General features: G+C 40.5%; 2 protein-coding genes across 3 annotated transcripts; one reads left to right on the forward strand and one right to left on the reverse strand.

The window, feature by feature from the left end:
- The first annotated feature begins 4,634 nt into the window (after positions 1–4,634).
- On the forward strand, positions 4,635–11,456 carry slc47a3 (solute carrier family 47 member 3). The gene is made up of 17 exons (XM_039782559.1): positions 4,635–4,819; positions 5,047–5,148; positions 5,239–5,307; positions 5,417–5,565; positions 5,670–5,712; positions 5,847–5,891; positions 7,034–7,131; positions 7,206–7,303; positions 7,689–7,802; positions 7,889–7,956; positions 8,051–8,159; positions 8,473–8,548; positions 8,917–8,986; positions 9,108–9,240; positions 9,927–10,021; positions 10,110–10,152; positions 10,982–11,456. The coding sequence occupies exons 1-17, from the start codon at positions 4,688–4,690 to the stop codon at positions 11,191–11,193; spliced, it is 1,656 nt and encodes a 551-aa protein (XP_039638493.1). The 5' UTR covers positions 4,635–4,687; the 3' UTR covers positions 11,194–11,456.
- On the reverse strand, positions 11,438–23,711 carry LOC120547112 (multidrug and toxin extrusion protein 1-like). 2 transcript variants are annotated; one of them, XM_039782537.1, is made up of 17 exons: positions 22,895–23,711; positions 22,426–22,527; positions 22,148–22,216; positions 21,896–22,044; positions 17,490–17,532; positions 17,363–17,407; positions 17,146–17,243; positions 16,951–17,048; positions 15,853–15,966; positions 15,690–15,757; positions 15,443–15,551; positions 15,278–15,353; positions 15,051–15,120; positions 14,758–14,890; positions 14,574–14,668; positions 14,351–14,458; positions 11,438–11,762 (listed from the first exon to the last, which is right to left on the reverse strand). In XM_039782537.1, the coding sequence occupies exons 1-17, from the start codon at positions 23,000–23,002 to the stop codon at positions 11,460–11,462; spliced, it is 1,788 nt and encodes a 595-aa protein (XP_039638471.1). In that variant the 5' UTR covers positions 23,003–23,711; the 3' UTR covers positions 11,438–11,459. The 2 variants fall into 2 exon arrangements, with proteins under 2 accessions (XP_039638471.1, XP_039638480.1); XM_039782546.1 differs by having other exon boundaries at positions 22,426–22,454; positions 22,895–22,960.
- Between the last annotated feature and the right edge of the window lie 1,542 nt (positions 23,712–25,253).

Consider the following 25,253-nt stretch of genomic DNA (forward strand, 5'->3'; position numbering starts at 1 on the left):
GTGAGTTTTGATGTTTCTTTCTTGTTACATTGCTTCTACATACAGTGGTTTAATAACACTGGACAAGCAAAACGTACTGACTAATTCATTTGTTTTCAATACACAGTGTAATTTAATGATCAAGGCATGATATAGTCACAATATTTTTCACTTCTACAAAAACACTTGACTTAAAATGTAAGCTACTAATTTCACAGCAAGCTCTTAACAGAGTTCACTAATGGCTTTTAAACAAGTAAGAGGCTTTAATAAAGCAAGTGGAAATAACACTCAGTCTTAGCTGTAAGAAGCGCATTGTCATTCCATAGTGTCATCCAAAACAAAATAATCCCACTTTCATCACCAGTCGGCTCTTTCTCAACTTTACATGACAATTATCTGTGTTTTAAAGTGCACACATGTTTCTCTGCCACTTGCTTAGTGACCTCTTGTCTCGTGCATAAAGCTGATATAATCCTGTAAACACAGTGTGCAAAGCCACAGTAATCTTGGACTGAAAGGCCACACCTAATATACGTAAGCAGGAGCTCTGTGTCATTGTCCTGTTGCCGAGACGCTGCATGAGTCAAGGGTCAAGGCAGTCATATTGTCCAGTGTTGTCTTGCGTCATAAACATGAGCTCAAATAAGACATTTTACATGTCTCCATTTAAAGACCTCAGAGCACTTTATTACAACCCTATCCCAAAGGGGATCTATCACCACTCTACATATTTGGCAGCACCAAACCATCGTCAGTGGTATCATGTGACAGAGGAAAACATGTTACACTTCAGCAAATGTAGCAGGGAGAAATAAATGAAAGGATCACAACAACGCTTTGACCTCAGTTCTGTTGGACAATTAAAAGACGGTTAGACGGTTTGAAAGTGACTAATAAGCGGTTGGGTGCATGAAGCAGTTCAGATCACTATGATCTTGGCTCCCACTGGGGGAAAAAAGCTTATATAATTACAGTGCATTTCTCTCCCTGTGCTGCCTCTCAGCCACCCACTCATCATTAAATTGAAACACATCCTCACGTATCCTAGCCTCCATTATTGGCTATACATATATATATATATATATATATATATATATATATATATATATATATATATACGTAAGGCTTCAGTAGAGAAACTGAACGTGCAAGTTGTTCTTTTTGCTGGGGTTTCATGCAGACACAAGACCTCGGGTAACCCCAAAAACACATTCCTCTTAACTTGCTAGACCTACTAGTTGCAGAGTAAGCAAGTAGAAAGATTAATAAGTTACTACCATAGTTGTTGTTTGGGATTCAAGATCATTTTCCAGGCACACAAGAGGTCAAAAAGCATGTTTTGTGACTTGTCCACCTGTTGCATTTGAGAGTATTTTGTGGATGGGAAGGCTCTTTAAACCACATTGGCTTTCCACCTTTTCTGTATCAGTTACAAATGAGGACAATATGCAGCCTGTTTGATAAAATCGATCCTTCCTGGCACATAAAGACTTGTGTGTAGAGATGGTTTCAGTTAGCTGTGAACAAGAGCCAGGCTAAAAGCTTAAAGACTAGGAATACAGAAGGTCTTTCTTTGAACTTTTTAGGCTAAAGTACATTCATACAGACCACGCTGGCTAAACTAATAGCGCCTTTGCAATCATCTAGTAGAAATGTAGTTTTAGAATCTTCATTATTTCTGTTGATATTGTTCTTACATGGTGTGTATTGAATTAATTTGTTTAGTCAAATTACTGTAAAACAGCACAAACATGGAGCCATATCATATTCCAGCATAGGAAGGAATACTAGGAGTTGTGTCTTAAAAGGGCCTGTCTCATTTTTAGCAGGGGCCCCTTAGCAGGTTAATCTGGCCATGCATATCAAATATTTTTCATGCTTATTAGATCATTCACTGACCAGTCAGGACATCTGTAGATTGGTGGCACTGCCATTGAGGAGGACTGCTCTCATTACATAATCTTACAGAATCGCTTGATGTTTACTGGTTTACTGATTCTTGCCAGGAAATGCACCCAGAACCTTTCACCTTAGGGGACATTCTCATTCTCACACAAGGCTTGTTTTGCAAATACCACACATGTGCTCCAAAACAAGGTGAAGGATGACTCATTGGACTATTTGACCACAGTTCATGTGTTCTTTTCACCGCTTTACTCCCAAAAATGTCATTTCTTTGGTGTAATAAGAGGCTAAAGCAGTGCAACCCTACTATTGTGTCCCTCTCTCTGAAGTTCTTAATAGACTGTTTTGATGAAACTGCCTGCTCAACTATGCCACGACATGAGATTTATAGTCAAAGTTTCCTCTCTGTTTTTCCTCTTGCAAGTCAAAACAAAGCACATTTTGGTGACCGAATAGCTTGCGCCTCCATCCCAAAGTGTCTCGATGTGATGTCTTTGCTTCAGACCTGCAGGATACAGCCTGATGCTGAGATTGTTCAATATAACAAACAGTTTTTCCTCTAAAAGTCTGTTGCAGGTCTTTGTGATTGTGTTCATGCCCTGGTGGCCAGAATAATAACCAGCCACCACATGACTTCTTGGTAAAGTTACATAATTTGTTATTGGGATTACACCTGTGTGAAACCAACCTCCTTCAACATACATTGTTTCCGTAAATTTACATTACCTTAGTAAGTTTATGGATAAAGATTTGGACTTGTACTTATCTTACATAGGAGAGTTCTAAAAACCTTAAAAACTAATATTTTAAAGATTCAAAATAACATGTACATGTATTAATTTGGCAGTGGCTTATTCTACTTTACAGTTGATCTCCCCTTAATTAGCCTGATTCCAAACCCCCCTGAAATTAGACTTAATGGCATAGGAGTATTGTATTCATTGGAATCTACTTTTTGAGACAACACCTTTATTTCTGACTGTTAATATAATTAAACAACTCAGGGAGGCAGGAAAACAACCTTGTTCTCAATACCACTTATTTCTCAATTTATGGGTACATTAAGGGACTACTGATCATTTGTAAATCACTACTGATTTCATCAGTAATTGAATTTGTCTATAATTAAAGAAATTAACTTTACAAAAAAATGTATTGCTAACTGAAGTCCAACTTCAGGTAATGAACCTGAAGTTAACCTAACCTAACCTTTTCTAATAATGACTCATTGTTAACCTTGTAAATAATTAACAAAGGGTATACAAATCATGAATTACTTAATAATAAATTTAACTTTAAAAAAGTTATTTAGGCTATGACATTTTTAATGAATAATTATGCTAACTAATCATTTAATAATAATGTCATAAAACAATGAATTAATCAAATACAATGACATTTAGAGAAACATAACATGTATTAATGTAGATCAAACCATCTCTACAGTATAAATTAGTATAAAGGTTAAGTGTTTAATAATTGGTATTATTTCCTTTGTAATGGGAATGTAAATATAAAGACCTTGAAATGCACTGATATAAAGTGTGATATGTGTTGCATAATGGCTCCATCTGGTGGTAAAATGCAGCACTAACGACAACCTCTCAGGACTATGGGGATTATTGAATGTATGATCCAGTTTCATCATTGTGTGTGATGAACGGCAGAGATTTCTATGGACCTATTTTAAATAAAAATATTGTAAATAATAAATAATGTTATAATAAAAAACATTGCTCGAAATGTATGTCAAGGAATAGTCATTTCAAGATAGTATACAGCCTGCTAAAAGCAGCTAGCCTGACAAGCCAGCCCCAAATCCAGATGTTGGGTCTGGGAACTCACCATTGACAGGGCTCAATCCGGGGGGCGGGATAAACGGTTGTCTTTCAAATTCTCTTTGCACGTAATAGGATAGCGCTACAACCAGGCAGAGCAACAAAGAAGGAAGAGAAGCTAGTTGATAGATTAAACTTTTGCTGTATCAGGTCGGCAAAACTCTGAACACATCTTCCTTTTTTAAGAACGACTTCAGTGCTGTTCTTTGTTTTTTTTCTCAAAGAAAAGCTGAAATCCAAGTCTTCCAGAAGACCGCTGTTCCCAGCAGCAGCAGCCATAAGCCCGCCCACCGACTCTATACACGATGTGATTGGCCTGACTAGAGTTTGGTTTTTCCAGCTCGCAAGTCAACAGAGAATGCCTAGACGCCCCTGGCTGCAAATTAAATTTGCTGCCGCTAGGGTGCATCTAGATTTCTAGGCTAAAAAGCAGCCTATTACAGTACAAAATAAATAGGCTAAATGCAGCTCAATTTCAAATAACAAAGCATTTAATCAATTTTTCTGGTTTTTTTTTTGTTTTGTTTTGAGGCAGTAGGCTACTTTGGTTTCACTGTTCTCTTAGTAGGCCTATTTCCATTTTATTCTCTGATTTTTCAGCAATGTCTCCTGATCTATGGCATGTGATCAAACGTGATCAAATGTGGCTGCATTCTCTTTGACTAATGACCCAATCAAATAAAGGAAGGTAGCCTACTCGCGGTCTTAGCGAAGCTGAAAGTTCATAGCTCTGTTGTCAGGCTTGAGCTTGGATATTGAATGGTCCAGAAACCACATGTTATGGTTTGAGGCCGCTAAACGACTCACAGGAAGTGACTAATAATGTCATTGACTTTCACGTGACTCATATGAGTTTACAACATAAGACAGGTTTACAACAGCTTGCATCATTGCACAATGACAGAGAATCTCTCCCAGCCACCCACAGCGGTGAATAGAGCAGTAACTGTACTTATTGAATAATGGCGAGCAGCACACAGAGTGCCCCTCTTTCTTCATGGAGTAAATGTTTGCTATTAAAGCGGATCCGCATGTTGGTCCCTGTTGGTTTCAAGAAAGAAATAAAAGAGTTGTCTAAACTGGCCGGACCAGTGGTGAGTAGCCTGTATTCAAATGTACTGTCGCTGTCCAATCATTGCTGATCGAAATAATGATCAAAATGAAACAATAATACTTTTTTAATGTTTTTTATTGGACTGTTATTAATTAAGCTTGTACTATTTAATGTACATGCCAAGTTGAAATACAACAAATAGGCCCACACTACTATGTTTAGCCTATTAATAAAGTGATCAATATACCAGCTACGTTTTCTCATCAGATGATTGCCCAGCTCATGGTGTATGCAGTGGGTTTTGTTAGTACTGTTTTCTGTGGCCATCTGGGGAGGACAGAGCTGGCAGGGGTGGCTTTGGCCATATCAGTAAGTGCAGGATAGTACTGTTCTTACAGTATAAGTTAAACCAATAAAGCTACAGAACATAATCCACTAATGTTTGTCTTATACCCTCAGGTTATTAATGTGACAGGCATATCTATTGGAGCTGGTTTGGCTTCAGCCTGTGATACTCTGATTTCTCAGGTATGAGCCTGTCATATACCTACATATATATGTACATACATATGTATACTATTTGTCATAAGGTATAAAAAAGTATTGAAAAACATAAGACAATACTTTCTGGTTTTAGACCTTTGGGGGTGGTAACCTCCTGAAAGTTGGGGTCATTCTGCAGCGGGCGATCTTCATTTTGTTACTGGCGTGTTTCCCCTGTTGGGCGATCCTCGTTAACACTGAGTCCATTCTGTTGGCTGTCAGACAGGAGCCAGAGGTGGCCAGGTAAGCCGTGTCAAAAGTCAGGTCTTCTTCTGCTTAATCAATTTATTTATACTTAAAATAAAGTGTCTTTTTGTAGTTGATATTGATGGGAAATCTCTCTCTAGGTTGTCTCAGATGTACGTGAATATCTTTATGCCAGCACTTCCTGTGAGTATTTCAAACATCTCACAGTGCATGCTGGGATAGGGTGCTCTGAGTAGGAATGAGCAGTTCCAAAAACAAAAAGTGATATATTGATGTCTTTTGTGTTGAAAAGTAATTTTCTTTGTTGTTCTGTCTAGGCTACATTCATGTATTCATTAGAAACGAGATATCTGCAAAACCAGGTGAGTCCATTATTATTCAGCATCAACTCACTCTCTGATGAGCTGAAATAAAGATGGGACAGGTTCATTATATGAAATACGTCATGTATCCTGTTTTTTAAATGATATCAGTCATACTTATATTTGTTTGGTTTCAGTGTCGCTCCAGATCTGCATAATGATGTGACATTAGACATTAGCTCTGTCTGAATTCAGACTGCAATAAGGTCAGGACATCTGGAACTTTTTCATGTCAAAGACCCTAAAATGAATGTGTATGAAACCACAAACCTCCGATTGGATCAAATGTTTTGATTTGTGTTTGTTGATTAGGTAAATCAATTAGTGTGAACTCTTGCACATCTTTCTTGTTTAGGTACTGAGTAACTGTACAGTAAATTATTCATCCCAAGGACTCAACAGCACGATAGAATGGTCCCCCCGGATAGTTCGGCACCCCCGGAAGTTCTGCCGGATGTCCCTCACCTTCTGCTTTCTTTGTGTTTACGTTGTAATCTGGTTGCTTCGAGCAACAGCAACCGGAACCGCTGAGCTAGCAAGCTAACGTAAAACGCTGAAAATGGCAAGTTTTTAAGAAAATTTGGATCGTGCAACAAGGCAGGCCTGCTTGGTTCTTTCAGGGAATGATTGTAAAGATTTACAAAGAATATGTTCACGCCGTTTCCTCTCTAACTGGGACGTTTAGGGACCTATTGGCGGGGATTTGCTATGGACAAAATACACACGGAGATACACTGGTAAGAGCTAATTTATATAGCTCACATTACTGTATTGTGTGAACAGTTAACTTCGTTTATTAACTTTATATTCTATGTGGCATTTTCTTTTGCAGGGTACAAATGTTCCATCAAAACAATTTCCTTCCCCGAGACTATTTTACACAGCCACCGTCTTTGTGACCGGAGCTTAGTGCTGCCCAAGACGATTTTGATTGGTTTAAAGAAATGCAAACAACCCAGAGGTTTTTTTTCTGTGTATGTGGGGAAGGGCCAGACCTTCCTCCGCAGCACTGTGGAGGAAGGTCTGGCAGTGCGAGACTAGTGGGAGGGTAACAGTGGTGGAAAACCCATAAGAAGCTCCTGTAGTCATCTTTGGGTTCTCACTGTTTCTAATAACAATAATATGTGGCTCTTCTATTTTAGGGCATCATATGGCCGGTGGTAATCACAGGCATTGTGGTCAATCTTTTTAATGCTCTCATCAACTACATCTTCCTTAATGTATTCAATCTGGGAGTAGCGTGAGTATTGCTTATTGACTCTTTCAGTAACATCACTATTGTTCACAGCATCTATAACAAAGTACTCTTTATAGAGGTTCTGCTGTTGCCAACACCATTTCTCAGTTCTCCATGGCTGGAATTCTTTATGGTTATATCATGTGGAAAGGTCTTCATAAGGCCACCTGGGGAGGTGAGTACAACATTTGCATTGGAGGATAGTGACCCTGCATTTAATCAGTGGCTCCAAGTTTTCCCTCAAGCAGGTGTTAATGAGCTGGGGGGACCATGATTTTAATAAGGCAGTTTGAGGAGATTAAAGTTTTGTATTAACACATGCGTAAGTATTATAATTCAGTATGTAGTGCTCTCACTACTTAGTTACTTTTTAGTAATGCTGTCAGAAGCTATCTCGTTGGAAAACAAACATCTATTTAATTGTCTTAAAGGCATTTTAAGAAAACTTAACACCCATCTTCATCTTCAAGGCATTTTTAAATCTGATTCTTGAGACAAAGACATTGACCTAATCTGACCTTATTTCATACGTTTTAGTAAAGATTTGTTGATTGATTCAGGCTGGTCTAAAGAGTGCCTGCAGGACTGGGGCTCGTACATCCACTTGGCCATCCCCAGCATGGCCATGATGTGTGTTGAGTGGTGGACGTATGAGATTGGAGGCTTTCTGGCAGGTAAAGTCACATGTCACGTTGTGGTTTCAAAGCATGTGTGTGAAGTAAAGTTGGTCTGAAATGTAACTGCTGTGTGTCATTGGCAGGTCTAATAAGTGAGGTGGAGCTCGGAGCTCAATCAATTGTATACGAACTGGCAAATGTTGCATACATGGTAATCTTTCCTCCACCAAATACTGAATGTACATTAGATTGTTATTGTGTGAAAGGAATCCAACAGCATGTTAATGTACTATTTTTGTTATTAGTTTCCTTTGGGTTTCAGTATAGCAGGCAATGTAAGAGTTGGAAATGCCCTGGGAGCTGGAGACACAGAGCAGGCCAAGCGCTCTGCTAAACTTACAATGTTCTGTGCAGGTTAGTTTGCACTAATAAACACTATTTCTATGCAATACGTTAATCTTATCAAAATGACATGTACTATTTGAAGTTAAGATACTAAGAGAATAATTGTTATATCATGAAACACAATTAGAGCAGGAGTAACTTTGAGCTTAAAGAACCAGAAAGTTATTGAACTGCTCCATTTACTCCAGTTACTCATTAGCCAACAGTAGGAGACTGTGGCTGTCCTTTGTGTTAGTCAGTGGGTTTACAGAAAAGAAACTAATTCATCACCTTTTAAATGGTGCAACCGATGGGAAATTAAGTCTGTTACTCTTCATGACAGGGTCAGTCTCTATATGTTTGTCAGTTCTCATTGGGAGCCTGAAGGACCATATCTCTTATGTTTTTACATATGATGAGTGAGTATATCATGCATTTTTGCAACCACAACAGTATTCATTACCTTTGTACAAAATGCTCTGTGTGTGTGTGTGTGTGTATGTGTTTGTGTGTGTTATCACATACAGAGTCAGTGTCAAGACTGGGAGAGAGAACCGGTCTCTTAAATGACCTTTCACCATTATTTATTGCCTACCGAGAAAAACTGTGTTTATATATTCTTTTAACTATTAACTCGAGCTAGGCGTTAACGCTCAGCAATTTACTGATTAATCTATGGTCAGCGATACTAGGATTATACAACTTGTCACAGTGCTTACGACACACTAATCTCATGACAATATAATTTTTCACCAACATTGTACATTTTGAATCTGTCTTCTTTCAGACAAATCAGGCAAAGGGTTGCTGATGTTATAGCTTTATATGCTCCATTCGTCCTCCTAGATGCAATTTCAGTAAGTATTTCTGGAATTCACGTCCAAACAAGACTTCATGATGCACCCATATACATGTATTATCACACACATGCTTTTTTTGTCAAGTCTAACCACATCGTTATTCTGTTTGCGTGACTAGGCGGCCTCGGGAGGCATTATAAAAGGAGCAGGTAAACAGAAGGTTGGGGCTGTTTGCAACATTTTGGGATATTATGGTGTGGGTTTTCCCATTGGAGTGTCACTGATGTTTGCAGCCAAATTAGGAATCAAGGGTAAGATTTACAACATGTTGTTTAGCCTTCAGCTGTTTTTCTGCCCCATTGCTGCCTAACTGGTCATTTTTAACCCCGTGACGCCTGAATTTATTCACAGTTATATAAAAAAATGTATTTCTGGCTCCAAGCTGATGCAAAATTAAGTTGAGATTGTTAATTTGTCTATAGCATATAGAATAGATATAAATTTAGGTATGATGCAAATTAGCGACAACAGGCATTCATGGTAAAATTCTTTACAAAATGGTAAAATTAATAAAATACATTTTCCCATCTCAGATATGTAGATTTTATTCCTCTCACAAAGTAATTGACAAATAAATGAATCTTGACAACAGCAAGAAAGAAAACACTCTCCTACTCCCTAACATTGACAGTAGTCTTTTTAGGGTTAGGGTTTGGGGTTAGGGTTAATTTCGCTTCCGTGAACTGGATGTAGTTCCCACTCCGACCGGTCCTACGAGAAACCAGTGCGTGCAAAAGGTTCCTAGGTATGTATCGAATGTAAACAAACCGGCATTGGGGGAATACACACGCTATCTCGCCTGCAGTCGGAATGGAAGGGGTTTGATTAGCGACAGTCAGCGTTAAGGGGTTAAGTTGTGTCCCCAGTGTCTTTTTGTATTTAGAGCTCCACCTACTCTTTAAGCTAAAGATGTATTAAAATTCTTTATTTCCCTCAGGTCTGTGGATAGGCTTGTTTACCTGTGCATCTCTGCAGTGCACGTTCCTGATTTTCTATCTGGTAAGAATGAACTGGAAGAAAGCTACAGACGAGGTTAGTATTCATAGGTTAATCTTCCCATTCTTAATGGCCTAAGGCTACTTCTTTATGAATAAATGTTCACACATTGTTTTTCTTCCAGGCTCAAATCAGAGCCGGAGTGTGTGGGAGCTCCACAGACCCAAGTAAGCATTTAAAGCATTTTATATTGCTAAAGGAAAGAAAAACATCTATCTTGTTCAGAAATTATAAATTCTTCCCCAGGAGCCACTTTAGACTATAGGAAATGGTGCGTAATGGTGGTACACTGATAATGCTTAAAGTAGTGCATGTAGCACATTTTAAGTCTGTGCAACAGCTCAGTACTGTCCATCTGTCTACTGATTGTTGTATTTATTCATTGATTCATTGTTTAAACTAGAAATCATAGTGAAAATATTTAGTTTACAATGGTATAAAAAAATTAGAAAAGCAGCTAAATGTCACATTTAAGAAGCTACAATGCGCAGATGTTTTGGCATTTGTGCTTGATCAAATACTTTAAACGATTACTCGATTGTCACAACAGTTGGCAATTCATTTTATGTCAATCGATTAATGAAGCATTTGTTTCAGTGCTAATTAGATCACTAATCAGAAACTAGCTGGCTAGAAGCTGAATTTACCTCAATTAACCTCAGATTCCTACATATTAAATCTATTTTATTTGTTTTAGCCATAACTGCTGTCATTTCTAAGTTAGTCACAGGAACTTTGCGTAACTAACAAAAACATTTATTCTTGCTAACAATCATTAGCATAAGCTGTGTAGTTGATATGAGCAAGCTAAGTTCCGGTTTCAGTTTGGCTTTATTGATTATGCATAAAATGGAAAATAAACCCACGGAAAATGTTAGGAATGGAATAAATATAGTATAATGTGAATAAATAAATAAATGTCAGATAGAATCTTGTAATTCTAGCAATTTAATATTGTTCAGTGAAAAAACATTACAGTCACATTTGTATATCCAGGTCCCCAGGGAGATGATCCAGAGAACTTTCAGGAAGAAACCGACACCATGGACCTGGTTGACACTGATGCAGGACCAGCAGTTCAAACAGTGGTGGTGGAGCTCTCTCACAGGACTCTGGTTCTGCATAGAGGCCTTGCTCTGGCTGTCATGCTATTCATCCTGGCTGCTGGAATCATTATAAACCTGATGATCACTAACTTGGGGACATGAGCATGAGCAGCGGTTATTGCATTCAGTGAAGCAACTCCTTAGGCACCAGTGCACAATATGATGCGGATGTTTGCATAGCAGTATGTCAAAGCAGGACCTGCAGAAGAAAGGCATAGGTGCAGATGGGGAGAAAGTAGACCCAGCACAGAAAGGGAAACGGTGTATGATCAATGAATTACAGTAATCTCATTAATATTACTCTCAAACCATTAATTCACTAGAGTTTCACAGCCAATCTGCCAGTTTTTGGCTCACAGCCCAGTCTGTCAAAGAGAATAAGTCGAATTAAAGACAGTGGTAAAAATCTGATCAGGAGTATATGTCGTATTGATCCAGTCCAAAGTAAAGTTGGCCTCTGAAGGCAGGGTTTCTGGCAAAGGCACAAGGAAGTGCACACTTGCTCCCACAGCCAGAAGTGCAACTGCTGCAAACATAGTGAGGCCTCGCCTGAGGATCAGCTGGGTAGTGGAGAGACGACAACCCTTCAGCTGCTGGACAACATGTCCCCCCTGTGTCTTCATCTTCCCATAATGGCACTCGGCGCTCACAGACTCGTAGCCTTCAACTGACTTGGAGGGAAAAGTATTATATTACTTTATTTGATTAAGTGATGTGACGCGTTTTTTAGGCTACAACATTTTTCGTCACATATAGCAAACTTCTCCTCACTATCCGCTAGCTGCCTGTCCCCTGAGCACACTGTAAAAAACACGGTCTCTGTAGACAGCCCAGGCTCCACAAACTGCGCCAACCTGCCCCATGAACCATAACAAACAGTGGTCCAGCCAGTAACCGACAAGAAGGAGCTGGTTGAGCCATCACGGCAGCAGCGTTAGCACATAGGCTACTTCACAATATGTATTCATGACTCAACCAGCTCCTTCTTGTCGGTTATTGGCTGGAACACTTTTTGTTATGTTTGGTGGTGCAGGTTGGCGTGGTTTGTTTTTGTTGGCGTTTGTGGAGCCTGAGCTGTCTACAGAGACAATGTTTTTTTACAGTGTGTTCAGGGGACAGGCAGCTAGCAGATAGTGATGAGATGTTTGCTGTATGTGACACAAAATGTTGTAGCCTAAAAAACGCCTGAGATCGCTTAGAGCACCTTTAACAGCCATGGTAAAACTATGAAGGAAAGTTGTCAGATATTTGGTTGAACAAATGTCCACATATCAAATAGTGGTGGCACAGTTCATGAAAAATCATCCAAACCGTTCGGTCCGCTTGTCTCGGTTCGGCGCGCGTGTGCGTCGCACGGTTCCACGCATGGGCAATGTGGCCTCGTGCCTGTCAGGTGCCCGTATGTGACCTCAGACAGTGTGTTTCCCTTTTGCGCGAAAGAAGAAGTGTGGACAAGTTATCATCAAAATTTACAGCGAAAGACCGTGTAAAACAATTCAGACCGTCCTGCCAACCTGTATTCATTTCAACATCAATGTACGCTGCGCTTTTTCACTCTAAAGTTGCTGAAGCGGCTGCTGTTTCCATCCTGTCAGATGTTTGCAGCGGGAGGGGCTGCTCAGTTCCCCCCGCAACTGACACGCGCACACACACAAACACACACACGGTGGATGCAGGAAAAAACGGAGATGAGACGTACAGGATGACCTAAATTGAGGACAGCTATGCTCGTTATTGTAAGTGCAATGATAAGTTAAAGTCCAATAAGTACTTTATCAAACCGTATGAATGTGTGTCCCAGGCCAGTATTCACCCTTTGCACGTGACGTCACACTCTACTCCCGCAAATTATGAACGCCATGATGGACAGCGGAAGAGCTATTCTGTAGACGGACGGCAAGTCAAACGAGAACGTATTCGCTGTTCGTGTTCTCACATACACAATCTGCAGAGTAATCCTCACCAACATAAGCATGTGTATGTATTGCCTTTCTGTTTTAAATGACTGATAAATAATAATAATAATAAAGCTTCCTCACCCAGCTAGCTGCCATGCTAACCAGCTGTTCCTGCTAACAGGTCCCACATAACTATCATCGGTTATTCACTGACCTACATATCCCAAAAAGTAAGCCGTTCCCTTGATCATTTAACTTAACACACATCAAAAAAATATTGGTTAATTTAAAGATGACATGGCACGGAAACTAGCTTCAAAAAGGCCAAACAACTGAATTAAATGCGGGTCTGTGGAGCTCCTACCCTGGTTAGCTGACCAGCTAGCTTTGGACTGCTCGCTAGCTGCTGCCCATCGCGTCGAAATATTCACCGGTCAACATATAATCACAGATATGAAGATGGCTAGATGTTACATTATGTGTGGTTACTACTGATCATAGACACTCCGTGATTTACTGCATGGATTAACGTGTGATGAATGTGAATGACTGCATTTCCCAGAGCTGGGATGCGTTCAGGCATCCATTAGAAAGTTGCATTGGCTCAGCTAGTGAACAACGGTACGTGGGTAGCCACGACCGACCATGTCCTCTAAAAACATAGACTATGTGTTATATAAATCTTTACTTAAAGGAGAATTCCAGCCAATTTTTAAGTTAATCTTGATCGCTATAGCTACGAGAGTACTTTCGATAGAAAAAACCCGACCCAAATCAGTGCAGGTAACACGGAGAAGCTGCAGCTACATGTACAAGCATCCCCTGAGCTAAAATGGCAGTTGTCGGGGAAAGTTTTAGAGTGCCTTTGTGCCTCTTAATAGACACAAAATGCAATTAATATGTCTGTGCCACATGAACAGGGCCCTTACGTGTCAACAAGATGCATTTTCAACTCAGATGTTGTTTAAATTCACCTACCCTGGTCCCTGTCTCGATCCTGCCTGTAGCTCAATTGCCCTGCTAGCTGATAGCCGTTAGCTGCTAGCTGCCGTCCTGTGAGTGTATTCAGACAGGCTTCTGTGATAATCATCCCAATAACAATCCACGTAGCGGCGGTGGTGTGGCTATGTCCTCCAGAGGACAGGTCATGTCACGTCTTGAAGTGTATTCCCCCCTAAAAAAAACAGTAGTGTGGTAGGCCTGGGAACGCCTCGGGATCCCCCAGTCGGAGCTGGTTAATGTGGCTCGGGAAAGGGAAGTTTGGGGTCCCCTGCTGGAGCTGCTCCCCCCGCGAACTGACACCAGATAAGCGGACGAAGATGGATGGATGCTACTAATGTTAAGTTAAGCAGGCCACTTACATTCCCATTGCTCTCTGTCTGGTCAGCAGTGTTGTTACAGAAAGCGTCTGACAGGGCAGCTGTGCTTAATAATGTCATAGGCGTGTTGATCTGTGCTCGGTTAACAGCCTGCAAACAAACAAAAGCTAAACCAACTTCCAATGTCTCATACTCTTACATGCAACAAATAGTTCTTGAAAGCACAATTTCTCTCAGTAAATCCAAATTCTGAGACCATGCTTACCTCCTCTGTCATTCTCTCCCAGTTCAGATTGAAGATGACAATGATGTAGAAGGTGGATTGTAAAATGACACAAACGAGCAATCCCAGCCAAAAACCTGTGGAGAAAAGACAGATTAGTTAAGTGCACAGCAGGCTTCACTCAAAAATTGGAAATGAAAAATTAAAGGTCACTTTGTGCTATAACCTAAAATTCTCAGTTTTGCAACAAACGTTAAAGTAACGCTCAGTGAAAGTCCTATGCAGTAGTATCCAATGAAATTGGCCAGAGCTGGTATCTTCTGTTTGCCCGTGCCCAAGAAGATGCCTGTGCACACACACTAGGATGGAAAGAGACAGATCTCTAATTATTAGCACTCTCACTCCATTGACCACCATGTGCTAACTTCTGGATAGTTATTTGATTTATTCAACATGCTTTTGACATCATAATGCAAATATGTTTGCTGTGCTAACAAGAAAAAAAATGGTGAGACTCACCACAAGAGCATCAAAGAACTGAAGGAAACAGTGAGCATTCATCAAGTGTGAGACTAGACCTATGATCTTCCTGAAATAAGGTTTTTATAATTAACATCTATTTTTCTAGGCCAATCTTTGTATGTAACAATAGCACTTTAACAACCTTAAATCAAGTTACAGGCAAATCAGTCAAATCAAAGATACAGTTAATCAAGACAAATGGGAGTGTTGCTGTAGAGACTCACACATCAGAGGTGAAGATGAAGCCAATCACTGATTTAGTAGCGCCAAGCACAATACCTTCAACAACTGCAATGCTACCTAGAAGAGAGGGGCTGTGAACATTTTGAAGAAATCAAATGCTGATATGTTAATATAAGCTAAAACAACAGAACATATTTATAACTGACCTGCAAGCGCTAATGACATCTTGCTGGTGAGGATCGCCCTGGCAGTGTCTCCTGCACCGACAGCATTACCCACTCGGGCACATGCTGCAGCTTGAATACCAAGAGGGAACTATAGAATCAAGAAAAAGTATTAAAACGAGTTGGCTCCTGAGAGTAAACTGACTCAAGGTGAACAAACACAGAGTTCAATAATGTCTAGGTAAAGTTTTTAAAGTGAGAATGTAATGCTCTGACTTGTAGTTAGTACCATGTATGTTATGAAAGCCACCATCATCACAGCATGTTGGGCTGCCAGCTCATCTTCACTCAGCATTCCTGATCATCAGAGACAAAGAAGAAAGTCATGACTCAAAGTTTGTATTTGGCTTGTGCAAATCAAATGTCTTACCAATATCTAAAATTTGAATTACCTGCAACAAATCCACCAAACTCATAAACCCACCACTCAAAGCACTTCATTAATGTACTGGGAATGGCCAGTTTCATGTAGGAACCCCACTCCTGCAGTGATTCTACAGACCAGCCTGCAGGGGGAGAGAGAAACTTATTTATGTAGTCTAAAAAAATGGAGGCTGAGCAGAGTGATACATGAGATCATACGGAGCCCCTAAAGGGACAATTGTTGTTCTCCTGTGTGGTGGAATTACCAGAAACACCATGTTGTGGTAGAGTGAGACGAGGGAAAACTTAGACATTATCAGGTCATTCATAGGTCACAGGTCAGGGGATGAGAATATTTGGCCAGTCTCTAATAATCAAACCTCTTCAGGTATAAATGTGTTTGTGTCTCTACAGACTTAGGGAATCTAGGCAGCTGCATGATAAGGGAATGTTTTGTTTGAGGACTGTCCTACTTCCCAGCATACTTCCTGGAGAGAGAGATATGCTGAACTAGGTTTTAGGTAAGCATCTTTTTTTTGGCGCTATCAAGATCTTGACATAACATAAACCTGACAGCTTGGGCGAGAGAATTATGCATCTGGGAAAAGACAGACCTGGGCATCAGGGGCGGGGCTATAAGGGGGGCATGGGGTGAAATGAAATATGATTGCCCCCCTAAATACTGTCACTTGGCTGCCTGTTCTGCCAAATATCCCTGCCCTTGTCACATGATCAATTAATTTTTTTCATGATGACTATCCAAAAAAAGTACTGAGCCTTTAGAAAATGTGTATTTCCTATATTTTCAAGCAGATTTTCTATGCTGTATTCTGATAAAATGTCTCAGTCCCCCGCCCCTTAGTATGGTGACACTGCACAATAACATATCATGGTTCAACTGTACAATGTTGTCGCTTAAATCTCCTCGATCGAGATCAATAAATAATTATGTATAAGACATCAAAGTCTCCCGAACCTTCATATAATAGTTTTTGCTTAACATCCTGCGCACAAGAAACATTCTCGTTAGCACCAGAAAGTAGGACAAAAAATCCCCATGTCCCTTCAGGGGCTCCGTAAGATCATAAGGTCACCACAAATATCGACTAAATATAACTGTTCCTCACCTCCCCATGTCTTTACATGGAGCTTCTTCCACCAAATGTAAGCAAACAGAAAAGTGCAGATGTAAATCTGAGACAGAGTGTTGGCTGCTGCAGATCCGCTGTAAGACATGCACACAGACATGCACACAGACATGTTGATATATCATTGTGTGTTATAGTTTCAATCAGATTCAGAAGAGGTGTGAGTACACTTACCTAACACCCAGATCCAGCCAGTAAAGAAAGATGTAGTTCGTCATCACATTTGCTATGTTTGCCATGGCAGCAGTGTACATTTGTGGCAGTATTATACCCTGAGTACACAAACATCAGGTAATGTAATTACCATAACATTTTTATACACTGAAATTGGATGATATAGAATGGGACCAACACAGAGAATTGGTCTTGGTTTTAGGACAATGCAATGCACCTGATTCTGCAGGTAAGACACCTGGAGATGTTGTAGAAACATTGCCTACAGAGAAAGATTATTGTAATTTATTAAGCAACTTATTGAGCAAAAAAACAAAATATAACAGAAAATGTTTACGACTCACTGGTACTGCAGGAAGGAAGCCTGTTATATACAGCTGGGCTATTCTGAAATCAAAATTGAGTTCAAAATAAAAAGCCACCCTATAATATTTATGTATGGTGGCCTAAGGCCTTAACTCATAACTTTTTATTTTGCATACAATACTAAGCTATTGAAATAATGTTTAACATATTCATATATATTTATATGTTTTAATTTTAAAAATACATGTGGCACAATGAATACTTAACTGTATGTAACGAGATGGCTAGCTTACCTATGGGCCAGTAAGCCTATCATCAGTGTTGTGTGTGTTTTTCCCCCTCACAAATAGCCTGGTTTGTCTTTGCTAATAACATGTTGGATTCATGTTAATGTATATTTTCAGACATTGTTTTCATCAACTTTCTGAAAAATGATCAGTTGGTGGCCACCCTTCAGTAACTATAAGGACCCCTAGGGTCCCTGACCCCCTGTTGAAGATCTTTGCTCTATTAGCCTAGAACCAAACGGCAGAACAGGCTGACAACGTTAATGAGTAACTGCTGAAGTCAAATATCTGGTAAGCTAAATACTCAAAGATTTCTTTAAGGAGTTGGTTAAGTCAAATTAATATTGGGTTTATAATCAGTCTCCGACCTGAAACATACCACTGATGGGATAATACCGTGGCTCTGTGTCTGCTACAATTGTTTGCTTACAAGTTAGCCCTGTAATCAACGTTTTTAAAGGGCAACTATTATATAGCATTTTCAGGATTACAATATACTTGCATTTTGTGTTTGTATTAGAACATGTTTACATGCTTTAATGTAAAAAGGCAGCGCAGCAATGGTTATGTTTAGGGTTAAGGTTAGGGTTAGCTGCCTGGAAGGTGTTGTTGGAGGCTTAAAACACCATCGAGCATATGAGACGCTCTGTAGGGGCGCCTGTCTCTTTAAGCCCCCCTCCCAAAAAAGCCCAGTCTGCTCTGATTGGCCAGCGTGCTTCCTGGAAACTTGGGAGCCTCCACTCCAGCTGTTTCTCAATGTCAAGGAAGGATCCTTCGAAGCCAGAATTTGGAGGATGCTACGTCATCGACGTCCGTCGAAGGACCGTTCCAATGTCGAGGATCCTCCGAATCCCACCAAGGACTGAGTCCTTCGTTCGGAGAAATCCCCATAGACGGCAAAGGATGCATATGTGTATCCTTCGCGCTCCCATATCACCCACAATCCCTTGCGTGCGGCTTTGCCGGCTTGTTTAAAAAAATTAAATGGCGGACCTAAGCGGGAGTTGGAGCGGTATCGCTGACGGCGAAATAATCATTTAAATGTAAGTATCTTTAGTGTTTTCCGTACATATGTTATCACCGTTAATGTTTTAAATCAATGTAAAGCTTAACGCTTTAATGTTGGTACGGATTGCTTTAGTAATTAGGTAGATACAACCGAGCTAACGTTAAGCTAACTGACCCTATCATTAACATTAGGCTGTTAGCTAGCTAGCGGTCTTTTGTGCCATTTGTGTTTTTAAAGTTTAATGTCCGGTGGCATTTTCATCTCTTTTATATGTTGTTGCTCCTATATGCGTAACGTTAGCAGAGATTTAGAAATGTGTGTGTTTACCAGTTGTAGCTGCAGGGTGGTAGGTAACGCTGCAACTTATTTACTTCACTATCAACGTTACATGAAGGCTAAAATGTATGAGTAACTTCCCATGTAAAAAGTATAACGTTCAATATAACGTTACCTTATAGCATTCATAATGGTAAACATATTTTTCTTGTGTTTGCTGTCTTTTAACAGGGACAAACTGAGGCTGTCACTGAGGATGGGAAACAGCAAAGACAAGCAGGGAGACAAGAGGCCAAAGAGAGATGAATAGCTAGATTATTTGCTAAAGCCTTTTAGAGATTGGCATTCTGAAAATAAATGCATTAAATTAACTGGTTTGTCTGTGTCATTACGTTTTTGGGTGTGTATATAATATAAACTGTTTTTCAATGTCTATTTCTAACTGAATAATTATATTCAGATGGTACCTGTTTCAATAACTTGTAAGGTATAGAAGCTCTAAAAAGAAATTAACGAAACGTGTATCTTTTATTATAACATTTATTCAAACATTACTATATACTGTACACAATATTCAACATGAAGCGATGACCAGACTCAGCTGCTGATGATGGTGTTTCCAGACTGCAGACAGAAGGAGAAAGCTTTAGGTTAGTCCAGTAGTTATCCAACCTGTCCTGGTAAGATTAGAATTGTATCACAAATATATTTAAGCATACTGTAATGTTAAAGTACTTAATGTAACTGTGTAGTGGTCTTCATGATGGTCTTAACTGACAACTGTTGACCATTTAACACACTTACACCTAGCTACCTTTACTGTGTTAGTGGGTGTTTATCAATGGTGTTGTTATGACTTTTCATATGTTGGATGTAGCCTTGTAGCTTGTGTGTCTATAGTACTACTTAACCTTTCTCACTTGCAGTTTACTGCATATCATACTGCCTGTGGTAGGTCATTAACTGGTAGTGTTTACCTTGTAGTTGCTGATCATATTTTGCACTGCATTTGTTTGAAAGCTAGAAGCTACTGGACAATGAGCTAATGTTACATGCAGTAAACTACAAGCTATTGTAAACAACTACTGTAAGCTTAATGTAATTAAGATTAATTAATTAATGCAATTCTCCTTACCAATTCTCCTTACCAGTTAAGTGTTATGACAACTACAAACATGAACTCCCACGATTTTTTAATTTTATTGACATGGGATAAATAAGAAAACGACCATTGCTTACATTAAAGCCTATCAGTGTCGGTAACGTTGCCTACCTTACGCGTTCGCGACAAAGTTGCCGACAGAATATTCTCCTCCTGCAAGCAGACTGACGCTGATTCACCTTCTCAACAAAAAAATTGAACTTCACAGTTCCACATCCATTTCGCATTGACATTTTGTCCAGTGTTTTGAAATGCAGCGCGGAAGTGAAGGCGGCGAAACATTTTCGATGACGCAAGCACGCAATGACGTGCACTTGCTAGCCTGTTCCAATGTACATGCTCTCCGAATGCTCAGGAGGAGTCTGGCCTAGCCTCTGAAGGATCCTTGACATTGAGAAACAGCTCATGTTTCATTAGCTAGTTGAAGCTGGAGCTACTGCAACGGAGTATATAGCAGGACTTTGTACTGTAAAAAAATCACCAATAAAGGCTTCTAAACCAAACACCACCCAATCGGACACGTTTTAGCAGTAATGTAACGACATTGGCAGCCAAGATGGCATATTTTACTGTTGTGTTACTGCCATGTTAACATTGTCGCACCACAGTGGCTTCTAAAAAAACAACACTCCAGTCCTGCCTACTTGGAGCAGATGACCAATCATAGAAGGCCAGCTTAGAGTTGTGTAACACTTAGCCAAGAGTAGAAGAAACTGTTGAAACCAGAGCGTTCAGAACATTTGGAAATCTGAACGTTTTAGCTCACACGGATTTGTCTAAAATACATTTATGTCATTATTTTGGCCACGTTTAACATGAAAATCCAACATGATAACATTGTGAGACAGAAAACACAGAAAAACATAGTATCTCCCCTTTAAAGGTCCCATGACATGGTGCTCTTTGGAAGCTTTTATATAGACCTTAGTGGTCCCCTAATACTATATCTGAAGTCTCTTTCCCGAAATTCAGACTTGGTGCAGAATTACAGCCACTAGAGCCAGTCCCACAATAAGCTTTCGTTAGGATGTGCCATTTTTGTGTCTCTAGCTATTGAGGAGGAGAGAGGGCGGGGCAAGGTGGTGGGTGGGGGTGTGGCCTTGACCAACTGGCACTTTTTCTCGTTTGAAAGCCATGTCTCTCTCCCATGGGTTGGCCAAATTCTCTGGGCGGGCATAGCAGAGAAAGGGGAGGTAACCTTGCTTGTTATGACCTCATAACAAGCAAGATTCCAGAACGGCTCATCTGAGCTTTCATTTTCTCAAAGGCAGAGCAGGATACCCAGGGCTCGGTTTACACCAATCACCATTTCAAGCCAATTGGGGACCATAGGCAGGCTGGGGGAACGCATATTAATGTTAAAAAACCTCATAAAGTGAAATTTCCATGTCATGGGACCTTTAAGGCAATAAGAGTTGTGTCACTGTTAACTTTGATGGAGTTATTTTGCCACTTTGTGATCAAAATTCAATAATAGAGCTTCAAAGACACATTTTATATATAGGCTATTATTAAATGCAGGCACAGCACACATTGTGTCAAAACCTTTAATATGAAGATACTTTAATTAATTAAAATTACTGGAGCACAATTGGTGCACTAGAGTGAATCGGTGGGGACCAGATATGATTGTAATGCAAAGATGGTTTTTGGCAAAGTAGAAAGGATACGGCCTCTAGATTACAAGTGACGTTTGGCACTGTTAGTTACCTGGCCACCTCAGGGTCCTGGCCCAGGCATAACAGGACGGCCTGGGCATTAATGAGCAGAGCCCAGCAGGGCAGACAGAACAACAGCAGGATGATGATGCCCCGCTGAAGGATCACTCCCACCCGCAGCAGGTTCTTACCACCAAATGTCTGCACATCATAATTCACATTTTAGAAAGCGGGGCATTAATAAACAGGAGGGGTCATTGAATAATTCCAATGTATACCGTCATATCAGAAGGGGTTTTCAAACCTGAGACACCAAAGTATCGCATGCCAGTGCCAGACCACATCCTGTAGCTGCAGTGGTAATATTAATGGTCTGAAAATAAAATGAAACATACTTGAATTAGTCTGATGTACACTTGAGGACTCTGATGTAAGCAATATTTCTATTACACAAGAGTAAATGTACTTAATCTTGATATAATCATCAGACCTGTGAGACAATTGTAAAATCTATCTTGCTAACGTTATAATTTTCTTCCTTGAAAATACATTGCCATTTTCAGCATAAAGATGTCCACTTACAGCAGAAGCTAATCCATAGCCAGCCATAACTTCATTTCCCAAACGCCCACAGAACATTGTAACCACAAATGGAAGCAGATAATTTAGGATTCGAGAGAGCAGCTAGAAAGACAAACATGGACAATTGTGCAGTTGATAAAGCTACCAGCGAACAGATGATACATTGTAAATTACAGTAAACACAAGTTACAATTAATTATAATAGATCTCTCTGCAAATGAGCTCTCTCTATGACACTCATATCACTTTGTCAGGTTGAAGCCACTGTTAAGACACTGTTTGAAACCTGGCAAGCACTGGTTCGAGTTAACTGATTTCTGCTTCTAAAACCGAGACACAATGATTTTTCCTGTCATTTCAAAACAACCACTCTTATTAATCTTCTGTTCTATAAATCAACTTATTATACCTTAACCTCACACAGCTCCTGACAGACAGAGCATGATATGTACACAGTGCCAGTCCTTACCAGAGGCCCTGTCATCTTCAGGATGTGGTACAGTTCCTCTCTGTGGGCCAGGGGAACCCTGTGGCGCACCCACCTGCAGCAGAAAAGCTTTTCACTGAACCCCTCCATGTCTGCAGGATGAGATGCCAATGCAGGTCCTTTGCTGGAGTGTCTGTCTTTTCTCTCATGGTCTTGTCTTAGTTGCTCTCCAGGAGGTTGGAAAGGACAGAAATGTTTGCTGTGGTCACAGCTGACCTGGAATTAAGCCAAGGCCAGCTGAAACAACACACACTGTGAAAACATGGGCAGTGAAAAAAATGACTTAGATGGATGATTAAAAGCAAGAATGTTCTCCTGGTCAATAATTCAATGAACAGATTTTCTTTCACTCCAAAATCATTTACAAAATGGCAGACCAGACTATGGACATGGATGGAGATGATTTAATAATTCATCCCTTTTACATATTTTGGACTTGTCTAACATCGAATTTATTGGCTAGAAATATAATATGGGTTTAGCAATTGATGATTTTTTCACTTTTTCATTTAGTGCTTGACATGTACATCGAAAATTGGGAAAGCAACCCTTAACAAACAGTAAACCCAGCTGTATTTTGTATGAACTTGTGTATAACTCCCGGTAACCTCGGACAAGATAATAGTTTATTGTCGAAGCAAGGCTAAATGTTGGTTTACAGACAGATGCAGGTGAACGTTCAGTAATTAAATGGAGAAGATACATAAGCTAACAGACAAGGGCTAAAACCATTGACATATATAAAATGGACCAACAGACCCCGTTGCTCTGGACGGAGACCAGTGAAGGCTATTAGAAGCACTTTTCCGGTGATCACTTGCTTTACTGCGCAGCCTCCAACTGACCGAGACAACGTAAATGTGACGTGAGCAACCTGTCTGAAAGTTGGAAGTCTTCTGGTAGCTGTGCCAAGATAAATCTCAATCATTCCCAATCTTACAGAGACGGAGAGTGTAGGTATATGTAAGGAGATAACCTGATGCACAATCTTGCCCTGCACGTGTGAATAGGCTCGTTCGAGATGAGCCAGATCTGCGCAGAATCGATCACCGGCGATCGGTGCCCAATGCATGCCGGTTAGATTTGTGTCCGACTTGATCCCGACTTGCTCTGACGTCATGCACACGTGGGCAACGATAATCTCACGAGACCAAGGCGGCCGCAGTTCTGAGACGCAGGTAGCGCAGTTGCTTTTCACCAACTGCAAGAGCCAGGCGGACGCAGGCGGACCCAGGGCATGCTGGGAAACGCCGGTCTCTCAGCTGATCGATCAGCTGATTGGTTCAGAATCGACTCAACATGATGACGTTTTATATAAACTTTTTATTGGTTTTGAATCGGAGGGATTTTAACTGCTATTTGTCTCATTTAAAGGCTTATTGTGTACAGAACACATGTTGTGAGGCTGATAGTGATGTTTAGAAATCAGAGAGACTAAGTCTGTTCAGATTATCATCATCAGTCTGTTGGTAATTAAAATCAGCAACAGCATGTAGAGAATTTTGACAGCTACTCTGTCATAATAAAAACAACTAGAGACTGTGTAGGAGCTGATATATGGGTCTGATAACATTTTATTAAATCGGAATCGGATCCGAACGGACCACAGTGTTTGTGTCACTTCCTGTTCAGCCTGAAGGCTGCTGGAGTCAGCTGGAAAACTGTCCGACTTGAGAGCGGACTTTTGTAACCGCCCCAGTCTGCTGCCGCCTGCTCTCGTCTACTTTACAGGCGAGGCGCAGTTCATCTCGAACGAGCCTAATGACTCTGAAAAGGAGGGTCCTGACTGTTACTTCAGGCTTTGTACCGCTAGGTGGCCGACTGAGTGCCTGATCAAAATACTAGGACCTATTCACAGGAATGGAATAGCATTGCCTGACTAGAATACAAGAACGAGGAATGAAATAAACAAAACTGGCTAAATACACAGCACAGCTGATTGGCTTTTGTACAGCCGCCCCCAAATCTGTTGTACAGATTTGTTACTGAAAGCCCATCTATCCAGGGTCGTTTGGAAGCGCGGGAAGACAGGGATAGGTACGGTCTTTGACCAGTACTTCAGCTGCCCTCCCTCTTCCATCAGAGCCGGGATGGACTGCCTTGACGGTTCCAACAAGCCAGAGGGCTCTCGGTGCCTGAGGGTCCACGATCATCACCACTGTGCCATTAGTCAGGTTCTCTTTCTCCTTTTGCCATTTCTGACGTGTCTGTAGCGTTGGCAGGTACTGGCGGACAAATCTGGCCCAAAACTGGTCAGCCAGGACTTGACTGTGCCTCCATCGTATGCGTGTTAGCAACTCAGACTCTGGATAGATCACTTGGGGCAGAGAGGTATCAGGCC

This window comes from Perca fluviatilis, chromosome 2 (genome assembly GCF_010015445.1).
Source record: "Perca fluviatilis chromosome 2, GENO_Pfluv_1.0, whole genome shotgun sequence".
Lineage (NCBI taxonomy): Eukaryota > Metazoa > Chordata > Actinopteri > Perciformes > Percidae > Perca > Perca fluviatilis.